The sequence below is a fragment of the Arachis stenosperma genome, chromosome 7 (assembly GCF_014773155.1).
Source record: "Arachis stenosperma cultivar V10309 chromosome 7, arast.V10309.gnm1.PFL2, whole genome shotgun sequence".
NCBI classification, from domain to species: Eukaryota; Viridiplantae; Streptophyta; class Magnoliopsida; order Fabales; family Fabaceae; genus Arachis; species Arachis stenosperma.
Window position 1 is genome coordinate 13577352 of NC_080383.1, and position 12649 is coordinate 13590000.

At 38.3% G+C, this 12649-nt stretch overlaps 1 protein-coding gene across 1 annotated transcript; it reads right to left on the bottom strand.

The window, feature by feature from the left end:
• Nucleotides 1-5270: 5270 nt before the first annotated feature.
• Nucleotides 5271-5753, bottom strand: LOC130939424 (uncharacterized). The gene has a single exon (XM_057867528.1). The coding sequence runs from the start codon at nt 5751-5753 to the stop codon at nt 5271-5273; it is 483 nt and encodes a 160-aa protein (XP_057723511.1).
• Nucleotides 5754-12649: the final 6896 nt, after the last annotated feature.

Consider the following 12649-nt stretch of genomic DNA (forward strand, 5'->3'; position numbering starts at 1 on the left):
GGAGACAGCTGAGGTCCCTCCTGAGAACACCCCGGGGAAACCAAATGTGGAGGAGGAGGTCCCCTTTGAGGAGGAGGGTCTGGGGTCTGGTGACGATGACCTGCAGATTGTTGGCAACCCGAAGAAGAGAAAGCGGGACTCGGGGAAGGCCCTTTCTGTCATGGAAAAGAACTTCGATACTAGGGGTTTTATTGAGTCCCAATTGCTTCCTAGCACTGAAGAGTTTTTTCGAGATGCAGATTTCACCGGCCAGGTGAAGTGGATCTATTGCAGCCTTCTTTGAGCTGCTGCTATTGCCAGGAAGGTGGAACCTGTCTTGGGAAATATTCACGCTTTGGAAGGGAAACTTCGGAACTCCTGGAAGGATCTGACGGATTCGAGATCTCAGGAGGAGTATCTGAAGACGAAATTGATTGAGCAGGCGGAGAAGGCTGAGGAGGATGCCAAAGAGATTAACAGGTTGGTGGAGCGGGACCTCATTCTGATGAAAGATTTGAATGCTTCTCCTGTTGAGACTGCTGCTGCCGAGAAGAAGGTTAAGGAGCTGGAGAAGAAGCTGAAGTTGGCTGAGAGTTCAGCTGCGACTGCTCGTCAGGAGGTATCTTCCCTGAAGAAGAAAAACAAGGAGATTTCGAAGGGGGCGCGGGAGGCCGTGAAGCTGACCAAGGATGGGATTAAGCTTCAGGTAGCTGTGCTGGTTCCCGACCTCGATCTTTCTCAAGTTGAGGCCTTCAAGACGGTTAAGGACGGGAAGATCGTGGATATCCCCAAGCCTTGAGATGGATACCTCTCTTCTGCTTTTGTATTCCTTGCCTTGTTTTTATAATTTCTTGCTTTTACTTTTGGGACTGTTTAAGGCGCCTTTTGATTATAATGGATACTTTGGTACTTTATTTTGATTAGGCCGTTTATGGTTGTTATTGTTTGCTTGCTTGGGCCGTCGTGGCTTTGCTTACTTTATCGTTTTGCTTATCCGGGCCGTCGTGGCCTTTTTTGATGTTTGGTTTACCGTTTTTATGGTATTTACCATTTTTGTTGCTTGTTGCTTTTTAAGTTGCGCGTTTTAGCTTTGGTTCCCGGAGTGATCAGTTCCGGATTTCAGTTAGGTCGACCGCTCGTCGCTTTGTCATTTTGTCGTATTGGCGTATATCTTGCAAAAGACAGAGTTAATGTATATGCATATGTAGAACTTAAAACAAAGGAGTGATGCAATACATAATTAAAAGAAATAGAAATAAAAAATGGAAAGAAAATTAAAGTGGAGGTGGTGGGGTCGTCAGCTCATGAGGTATCTTTTTCTTATGAGTAAAACCTTATTAGGTTTGCCATGTTCCATATCCTCGGCACCTTGCTTCCATCCAACCTCTCTAGCTTGTATGCACCCTTGCCGAGGACTTCTCTTACTCTGTAAGGTCCTTCCCAGTTTGCGGCCAACTTGCCTTCTTCCGGGGTTGGCGGTCCTATGTCGTTGCATCGTAAGACCAGGTCACCTTCCCCGAGGCTTCTCCTTAGTACTTTGCCGTTGTACCTTAGGGCTATCTTTTGCTTGATTGCTGTCTCTGTCACATGTGCCATCTGTCTTGTTTCATCAACCAGGTCTTTCTCGATTGCCTCGTTTCCTCCTCTAAGAAGTAATCTTGGACTCGGCTCCCCTATTTCAACTGGGATGAATGCGTCGACCCCGTATGTAAGTCTGAAAGGGGTTTTGCCGGTAGATGATTGGGGGAGGTTTTATAAAACCATAAGACTGAGGCTAGCTTGTCTGCCCATGAGCCCTTCTTCCCTTCAAGTCGTTTCTTTAGCACTTTTAAGATGACTTTGTTGGCTGCTTCTACCTGGCCGTTGCTTTGGGGGTGATCAACTGAGGAGAACTTTTGCTTGATTCCTAGTCCTGAGAGGAATTCTTTGAACTTCTTGTCGGTGAATTGTGTTTCATTATCTGATATGACAGATTATGGGATTCCGAATCTGGTGACTACTTGCCTCCACATGAACTTTTGACAGTTTGCTGAAGATATGCTGGCTAGTGGTTCGACTTCTACCCGCTTGGTGTGGTAGTCTATGGCTACTATCAAGTATTTTACTTGTTCTAGCCCAGGTGGGAATGGCCCTAAGAGGTCGACTCCCCATTGGGTGAAAGGTCGGAGTGTCATCATCAGACTAAGTTCTTCCGGTAGAGCTTTATGGAAGTTGGCATTTTCTTGGCAGTTTTTGCATTTTCTGACGAACTCCTAAGCGTCCGACATCATTGTGGGCCAGTAATACCCTGCTCGAATGATCTTTCTCGCCAACGACCTTCCTCCAATATGGTGACCACAACACCCCTCATGGAGTTCGCTTAGGACGTAGTTCGTCTGGTCGGGGTGTAGGCATTTGAGCAGGGGTTGGTGGAGCTCTCGCTTATACAACTGTCCTTGTATGATCACGTATTTGGGGGCTTCCTTCCTGGTGGCTTGTGCCTCTTTCTCATTCTGGGGTGCTTCGTCGTGCTCCAGGTATCAGAGGATAGGGTCTATCCATGAGGGAGGGCTTGGTGTTTGGGTTGCGCATAAGATGATTGCTGGTTCGGTTGCCAACCCTTGGATTAGAGACCTGTTTCCTGTCCCAGGCTTGGTGCTCGCTAGCTTGGAAAGGAGGTCTGCTCGGGCGTTTCTTTTTCTAGGGACGTACTGGATTACGACTTCCTCAAAGCTTTTGTATAGTTCTTTTACCTTCTCTAGGTATTTTTGTAATAGTGTGTCCCTGGCCTGGTAGCTGTCGTTTATCTGGGATGTGACGATCTAGGAGTCACTACTAACTTCTATCCTTGATGCTCCGACCTCTTTAGCTAGGATTAACCCTCCTATCAATGCTTCGTACTCTGCCTGGTTGTTGGAGACTGGGAAATCAAACTTGATCGACTGCTCGTAAGCTACTCCTGCTGAGTTCTCGAGAATGATCCCAGCCCCTCCGAACGTTTGGTTGGACACTCCGTTAACGTGGAGTTTCCACTGTGTGTTTGGTATGTCAGGTGCCTCTCCTGTGACATCTACCAAGAAATCTGCCATCGCCTGGGCTTTGATTGCCTGCCTGGGCTCATATTGCAAGTCATATTGGGACAGCTCTATTGCCCATGCCATCATTCTCCCCGCAAGGTCGGGTTTCTGGAGGACTTACCGAATGGCACATGCCCTTGGAAGTACTGTTTTAGCCTTCTAGACGAGGTTAGTAGGGCATAAGCCAATTTTTCCAACTTGCTGTACTTCAACTCCGCCCCTTGGAGTACTTTGCTGATGAAGTATATTGGGTGTTGAGTCTTGTATTCTTCTCGGACAAGGATTGCCGCCATGGCTTGTGTGGTCACCGCCAGGTATAAGTACAGAGGTTCTCCTTCTCTGGGTTTGCTGAGCACGGGGGGTTCTGAGAGTATCTTTTTGAAATGGTTGAACGCTTCTTCACATGCTGGGATCCACTCGAAGGCGATTCCTTTCTTCATTAGGTTGAAGAATGGGATGGCCCTTTCTGCCGAGGCCCCGAGGAACCGGGATAGAGTCGTGAGCTTCCCAGTGAGTCGCTGCACATCTTTGACGCACTCTGGGCTTGTCATTTTGAGGACGGCTTTGCACTTGTATGGGTTGGCCTCTACCCCTCTTTGCGTTATCATGAAGCCTAGGAATTTTCCAGCCTCCATGGCAAACGCGCATTTGAGTGGGTTGAGCCTCATCTTGAATTTTCTTAGTGCTTTGAAGACAGCTTGGAGGTCGTCTATAAGGCTGCTTGGTTCTGCTGTTTTCACCAAGATGTCGTCGACGTAAACCTCTACTGTCTTACCGATGAGGTCGTGGAAGACTTTGCTCATTAGTCTATGGTAGGTGGCCCCTGCGTTCTTCAATCCGAATGACATTACCTTGTAGCAATAGGTGCCTCCTAGCGTTATGAACGCCATTTTGTCCTCATCAGGTCGGTGCATCGGGATCTGGTTATAGCCGGAGTACACATCCATGAAGCTGAGGAAACGATACCCTGCCGTCGAGTCCACCAAGGTGTCAATTTTGGGGAGGAAAAAAGAGTCTTCAGGGCATGTTTTTTTCAAATCGGAATAGTCGACGCACATTCTCTACTTTTCACTGGCTTTTTTGACGAGGACGACGTTGGACAGCCACGTCGAGTACTCGAGTTCCTTGATGAATCCGACTTCTAGCAGCCCTGCTGTTTGTTTGGCGACCTCATTAGCCCTTTCTTGAGACATTTTTCTTCGCCGTTGGAAATTTAGTGCATATTACGGCTGAGAACTCGTTGATGGTCTTTTTCCCCAGAATAATGTTGTAAGCTGTGGAGTCTCTGAGGACTACGAAGTCCGCCATAACCGACCTCCTGGTGTCATCGGCTCCTAGGCAAATTGGGAGAGATATCGTCCCGTCGGGCTTTATGTAGTTATCTCCTAGCCCCATGACCCCGTGTTGGTGATTCTTGAGGTCAGATTCCTTGAGTCCCATGGCATCAAATACATTCCTAAACAGGATGTTGGAGTCAGCCCCTGTATCGACGAGGATTCGTCTAACTAACCCCATGCCGACCATTTCTGTCATCACCATGGGGGGATTTTTGGGAAGATCGTGAAACCATTCATCTTCTGGGCCAAAGGATATCAGGGGAGGTCCCCTGCTTGGGGCGACGGGACCTCATGTCGAGATGGATAGGACCCGGGTATCCTTTTTTGCTGTTGACTTGGATTTGGGGGGTTGTCACGCCCAACTACGATGTTGACCACGAAAGTTGGGGGGTTGTCGGCGTTCCCTATGGGCTCTTGTCTTGGCTTGACAGCCCGGTTACAATCTTCTTCGGAGCGTTCCTATTCTCGTCTCCTCGGCTCTCTGATGAGTTGGGAGAACTTGCTCAACTTGGCTTGCTCCAAAGCATCTTTGAGATCGAAGCAGTCCTGGGTCTTGTGACCGAACCCCTTATGGTAGTCACAGTAAAGGATTTTGTTACCTCCTGTTCTTTCTTTCAATGGTCTAGGTCTGGATAAGATTCCCTTATCCGCAATTTGTTGGTAGACTTCCACTATGGGTGCCGTGAGTGGCGTATAGTTCGTGAACCTCCCTACCCGTGGAGGTTGCTTGGGTTGCTTGGCCAAGGTTCTGTCCCTGGGAGTTTCCTTATACCTGTCGACCTGGGGGGGCCTTCCGAACTGAGGGGTTCAAGAGCTGCCGTTTGTTGGCTGCTACAACCTGACTTACCTCCTCATCATTGATGTATTTCTTAGCCACGCTTTGAATTTCTTGCATGGTCTATACAGGCTTGGTGGTGAGGTGTTTTCTAAAGTCCTCGTTTAGCAAGTCATTTGTTAGGCAGAGGCTGGCAACCGAGTTCGTGAGGCCGTCGATTTCCAAGCATTCGTCGTTGAACCTATTCAGGAACTTTCTGATCAGCTCCCCGGGTTTTTGGGTAACCCCTAGCAAGTTAATTGGGTGTTTTGTCTTGCCTATGCGTGTCATGAACTGGGCTAGGAAGCTTTGGGAGATGTCCGTAAAGGTCATGATGGATCCTTGTGGGAGCACGTTAAACCATCGAATTGCCCGGCCGGCCAGCGTCACGGGAAATGCTTGGCATCTGGCCGCGTCGCCTACCCCTTCCAAATTCATTCTTGCTTCAAATGCTGTGAGGTGCTCTTGGGGGTCCTTAGTCCCATCGTACCTCATGTTTGTTGGCTTGTCAAAATTTTTCGGAAGCCAGACCTTGAGGATCGAGGGGTGGAAGGGGGTGGCCCCCATGATGATGGGTTCCAGCCGTTTCTTGGCTTTTCCCTTTTGGGACTCCCCATGGCTTTCGGACCTACCTTGGGTAGGTCGTGAGGTCGCCTACGTATGTGCTTTATCTTTGCGCTTTGTCAGGCTCCTTTCCCTGTTCTTGTATCTTCGGGAGGGGGAGCGGGTGCGGGATCGGCTCCTCGCTGCCAGCTCCCTTTCAAGGTTTTGCACTTTGTGCCTAAGTTCCTGTATGATCTTGGCGCTGTCGGCTCCTGTCCCTCCGAAGGGACGCCTTTCAGGGGTCTTGGTGTAGATTGGTTGGTTTGGCTAAACGGAAGACCGTGGTTGTTCGGCGGCGCGGGCCATCGAACTCGCCCTACTCAGGCAAGCCCCTTCTCCTTCGCGAAGTTCCTCCGACGTGGGGAGTCGCTCCATGTCTGCTCCAGGGTCCCCACAGACGGCGCCAATGTTCGTTACCTGGGAATGTCGGGTGCTCGGCGAGTCGAGTAGCGAGGTGAGGATGAGAGGGTGAGTCCTCGGAGTGACTTGGAGCGGGTGTCGAGATGTGGGTTGAAAGCTGGCGACGCCGAAGGTGGTGTGGACGAAGGGAGGTGGCCAGTTGCAAGGACACTCCGACGATCAAGTCAGTGTTCGTACGAGGTGATAGCCAACTTAGGTAAAATAGTGCATACCTTGGGGGAAGAGCTGGCCTCTTCCCTTATATACTGTGTTGGGTGGGCCCATAGGTGACCTAGCCCACTGGCCAGAAAGCTTCTATGATCTATCCTAGTCCGTGTGGGTGGAGCAGGTCGTTTCGGTTTCCGGGTCAGGGCTTCGGGTGCTGCCCTGAGGAAACCGACCGGTTGCTGGTTGCAGTGACTTGAGCCGTATATTTAACAAGTCGGGCGTGCCTCGGGTCAGGTGTTAGGAACCGACCCGTCGGATTCTCCCTACTGTGAGGGATGGTTCGGGCTTGGGTCAGGAGTGGTGCCCCGACCCGACGGCCAGTCGGGCTGGACTTGCAATGGTCCGTAACAAAAACTAAAAACTATTGTGTAATAAAAGTAAGAGATAATGATTAAATTTGGGTGCTTTAAGTCATAGTAAAATATTTAACCCAATTAAACTATTTTTTACTTTTTGAAAAAATATTATTAATTTTTTTATAAAAAATTTAGGAGGCCATGGCCCCATTGCCTCAACTAAGTTTTGCTCCTCTTTATATATATTGGGGTGTTCATGGTTTGGTTAATCCAAAAATCAAACCAGTTTTTTGGTTAACTAAAAATATAGTCTTGGTTAATTAACCAAATTGATTGTACATGTTAAAACTGGTTATTAATCGGTTAGTAAAATTTAAAATCGATTTTTAACCGGTTTTTTACACTAAAAAATCGGTTTTTACTCCAAAAAACCAGTTTTTTATGCCAAAATTGGTTTTTATACCAAAAAAAATTTGTTTTAACACCTAAAAATTGGTTTACACAAAAAAGAATTTTTTTATATACAAAAACCCAAAATTTTAACTTTTTTTAAATTGAATTTTTTAATCTAAAAATTAATTTTTTTTCTTTCTAAATGATACGAGTAACATTTGTAAATAATGAAATCTCTTCCATTGCTTCGTTTTTTTATTATCTCTTTTCAGCATTTTCTATAAATAATTTCTTCTAATGTATTTAATTTTCTTTATAAATGATACGAGTAATTTTTTATCTCTTTCTCTCCATCTCTCTCCTTTTCTCTCCCCCTCCTCTCCTCTCTTCTTTCTCTCTCTCACTCTCTCTCTCCCTTTCCCCTCTTTCTTCCCCTCCCCTGTCTTTGTCTTCCTCTCTCTCTCTCTCTCTCATTTCTCTCTCTCCCCCTCCCCTCTCTCCCATTTCTCTCTCACCCCTCCTCTATCTCCTCTTTTTCTTTTTTCTCTCTCTCTTGCCTCCTCTCTTCCTTTTCTCTCTCTCCTTCCCCTCTTTCTCCCCTTTCCTTTTCTTTCTCTCTATCCTTCTCTCCCTCTCTCTGTAACATCCCAAGTTTTTAGATAATTAAATTTATTATATTTGTTGAGAATTTTATTTTAAGAAAATTATTTTACTAAAAATAATTAAATAAAGCTTTATGATACTTTGAATTTAAAAATAATTAGGAGCTATATGTAATTTTTTTAATAATAATTGGAGTTCAAATTAATTAGAATTTTATTATACTTTTATTAATATCAGTGACGGATCCAAAAAATTTTGTTGGTGGGGGCAAATTATACACAATAAAAACAATCATTTTTAGGGTAAAACGTATTTTTTGTTCTTAATATTTGCAATTTTTTTTTAAAATACACCTAACGTTTAGTTGCATTCAATTTTGTCTCTAATATTTTTGATTTATGTTAAAATTATCCCTAAACGTCAACTTATATAAAATGTTAGGAATAAATTGAAAGCTTGTAGGGATAGTTTTGATACAAATTAAAAACATGTAAGAACAAAATTGAATGAATAAAAAATATTAAAAATAAATAAATAAAATTAAACATTAGAAATATTTAAAAAAACCTAAATATTAGGAAAAAAATAATTTACCCTAATTTTTATAATCTCACAAAAAATTAAAAATATAATATGAATATAAAAACTCAGCAAACCAATCATAGAAAAATATACTAATAAAATTTTATTATACAATAACCATTAATAAAAAAATAAAAATATTACACAAGAGTATAATTATAAAATAAATGTAATATAATTTAATAAAAGAAAAATTACAAAAAGATAAAAATAAACTTTTAATTAAATCAAAAGAAATTAAAAAATAAAATAGAGAAAATAGAAAAATAGAAAACTGGAAGAAAGTAAAAGAATATAGTAGCAAAAAGTTGATTTTGAGAATAATTAAGGTTAGGATTATTTATTTTAACTTCTCATTTTTTTATTATTATTTATTTAATTACTCTTTTATTAAATAGTTAAAATTAAATTTTATATATTTATAAAATTAAATTTAATTAAATATCTTTCGACAACATTAAATTGTGAAGAGTGGGGTCAAAATTATTTATATAGTGGAGGCAAATGAAATTTAACACTATATACTACTTAAGAATTTTATAAAACTTAATGGGGGCACTTGCCCCCACAAGCTACCATGTAAATCCGTCCCTGTTTATTATAATGGGATGTTTCATATAATTTCAGTAATCGATAAAAATAGAAAGAATTGTATACTTTAATTTAAATAAATTCTATTATGAATGAATTATGTTATTAATTTGAAATCTTAGAAATTAATTTATTAAAAATGATTACATTGATTTTTATAAATACTTTAAGTTTAAGTCAATTAATATTTATGTATAATTTTTATTATATTAGTTATTTTATAAATTGAAATTAAAGTTTCGATAATAGAAAAATAATGAAAAGTTATATAATTTAATTTGAATAATTAATATTGAGTTTAAACTATATTTTATAAAAATGTGATTAATATGTTTATTTTATAATTTAAATTAGAAATAATTAATTGAACTTAATAATATGTTGATAAATAATGTTCTTAAATATTTTTAACGGAGTACATTTGATTTTAAAATTATTCTTGTAACACCCTTACTATCAGAATGTCACGCTTCCGGCTGCGCCACTCTCTGATAGCTCGGGAATTACGACAACTCTCCTTATAATATCTTCTTACGACAATTCTCAAAACTCTCTACTGAGAACCCTTTTGAGGATGATGTTCTCAGTCCCTACAGACTTCTCCTTTCAGGGAACGGACGAAAAAGCTCGTGAAGAATTTTTGAGTTTAGCTTATGCGATATGGATGCATTAGTTCAGTTATTGTTTATTCTTCCCTCGCCATTAATATTATAATTTTGTAAGAGGGATATTAATTGTATGAGTTGTATGTATATATTATGTATAAGCTACTTGAGTAATAAGTTATGTATATTGGTATATGCTTGCTTGTTTTCAAGATAAAGTAGTTTTTTTTCAGTTTTTAAAGAAAATCGGCGGTACAGTTTCGAGTCTAAGGCTCCTATTATATTATTAAGTATATGAAGTCGTCGTAATACTTCTTGTTATCAAAGTGGCGCAGCCGAAAGCATGACATTCTGATAGTGAGAAAGAGGAGAGAGAGAGAGAGAAAAAGAAGAGAAAGAAGGGAGGGAGAGAGAAAGAAAGAGAAAGAGAGAAAAAGGGAGAAAAAGCGTATGTAAAAACTAATTTTGGAGTTTGAATAAAACTGTTTTTAGTTTTTATTTTAATTTAGTTTTAGTTTTGATTAACCAATTAAAAATTGGTTTTTTAATTTGGTTTTAGTTAATCAATTTTAAAAATATGGATATAATTTTTGAAATTATTTTATTAAACTGATTAATTAAATTGTGGTTATAATTTTTAACGGATTAACTACATGAACACTCCTATATATATATATATATATATATATATATATGATTGCAACAATACAGTATCAAACGTTGATGACAAAGAACTGTGTGTGTGACTCTGATAAGAGGATATACATAGCAACCTTGTTGAATTGAAGGAGTTTTTTTAAGGTAGTTAAAACTCTCTCAAGTATTTATATGTAAATTATAAATATATATACGTGAAAAAATTTATTGATGGTAACTCCAAAAATAAATGTATTCCTAATCCTCACCCATCATTCTACCGAATTTAATTGCTATTGATCACTTTTGGAGTCAATAATCCCTCCTCCTCTCCTCTCCTCTCTCTTTATGTATATGTTAATAACATGTAATTCGTCAATGAACAATTTATGTATTTTTTTATAGAAAAATATTGATAAATTCTTATGAACTTATTAATAGTTGTTATCTAGATTTTTTTATTAATAATAAATATAGATTCAATTATAATTAATTAATCACATTAACATATGTCAATTAAAATGAAAATTAGTTTAGGTTGTCAGTTATTTAATACATGACTACAATTAATTGTAAAGGAATACATTAAATAACTAATAAATTAAACTAATTTTGATTCTAATTGACATATACTAAAATAATAAACTAATTATAATTACGTCCACATCTATTGCTAATAGAAAATGATCTATGTAACAAATTTGATCAAGAAAATATATTTTATTGGATAACTTGTGTGGTCATTCAACATTTTAATTTACTTTTGTTGTTTGGGAAAAAAAAATTAGGCTATACGTTATCTTATGAGTTAAAGGCTACTATAAATTGTTTATTATTAAAGCTTCTAAGGGTACAAGAAGTATTTGTTGTGGCAAAAAAAAATTACTAAATAATTTTATATTACTCAAAATTTAATATTTAATTTTTGAATTTAATTTTAATGCGTTAATCATCAATTAAGATAAAAAGTAATTGTTTTTGTTGATATATTATTATTTAATTAAATAAATGTTTAAAATTGTTTATACTGATAGTATTTAGAATTAAATTTATAATTTATATTATAAAAATGTATGCTTTTAGTATGATTTTAAAAAATAAATAGATAACAAATTATTTAATCGAGTGACAGACAAATTTATTCATTTTTTAATGATATTGAATTTCGAGTCTTGTAAAAACTAATTTCTAAAGTGATAGTCATAAATTTCTCAACTCAAATTAATCAAATATTAATAAATAAGCTTTCACTTGATAAATTTGATTTGTTATTAATTAAGTCAATATATTTGGATATAATTATATCAAAATACATTTATTTTAAGAATATATCACTTTCGTTATGCAGATAATTATTTAGAGAAAAAAATATATTAGTATTTAGATATGGTGAAACTATAATTAAATCAATAAACAATGGAATTATTAGATTATATATATTATTAAAATTAATATAAAAAAGGCAAGTAAAACATACACTGCTTTTCCATGTGAAAAAGTTAATTAATGACTATGTATGCCAAAATAAAATTAATATTACTTTTAAATTAAATTTCAAAAAAATAAAAATCAAAACTGCATTATTGATCAATAAAATTTTAAGATAATATAAAATTCTCTATATATACGATTAAGTAATTAAAATCAATGGGTTAAATACGATTTTGGTCTCTAAAATAGGGTTAAACTTTTTTTATTTTTAGTCTTTTTTAGCTACAAAATAGTCCTAAAAATTTCAGTTTGTTTTAAAATCGTCATTCGGACGAAAATGTCATTCCCCCTTCTTTCTCAAAATGCAGAAACAAAAGCAGACAAAAACAGAAACAGAAACAGAATGCAAAAGCAAAAAGCAGTAAAACAACAACAACAATAAAATAACAATAAGTAAATAACTAGAAGAACAACACCAATAACAATAATGGATAATAAAATCAGAACAATAACAGAAGCAGAAGCAAAAGCAGAAGTAGCAATGGCGAAAAACATCAATGACCGAGCGAGGAGGAAGAGCAAAAATGGAGAGCGGCGCGCGAGTGGCGGCGCTGAACACTGTCTCCCGCTCCCTTTCGATCTCTTTCTTCTCCTTTGCTCTCTGTCTCCCCCTCTTCATCCGTGTGTATGTGACGGTTTTCCCTTCCGTTCTTTCCATCACATACAGCGGCCTACCTTCCCTTTTCCCTTCTTCCCTCCCCCCTCCCACATTCTCTTTCTTTCCCCCGCCCCCATTCTCTTTCTTCCCCCTTCGTCGTTGCCTTTCTTTCTTTCTTTTTTATTTTATTTTATAATTTTTTAGGTAAGGGTAATTTGACAATAAAAATAAAAAATTTGGTAAAAATGATGATTTTAAAACAAACTAAAATCTTTGGGACTATTTTATAGCAAAAAAAAGTCGAGAATAAAAAAAATTTTCAACCCCTACCTTAGAAACCAAAATCATACTTAACTCAAAATCAATATATTTACGGTACAAGAAAATCAAAAAAGATATCATAAAATTTTTTTAAAAATAACTACAATATTCTTATTA

Excerpts from the sequence above, each read along its gene's own strand:
- LOC130939424 (XM_057867528.1), bottom strand. The coding sequence starts at position 5,753 with ATGGGGGCCACCCCCTTCCACCCCTCGATCCTCAAGGTCTGGCTTCCG.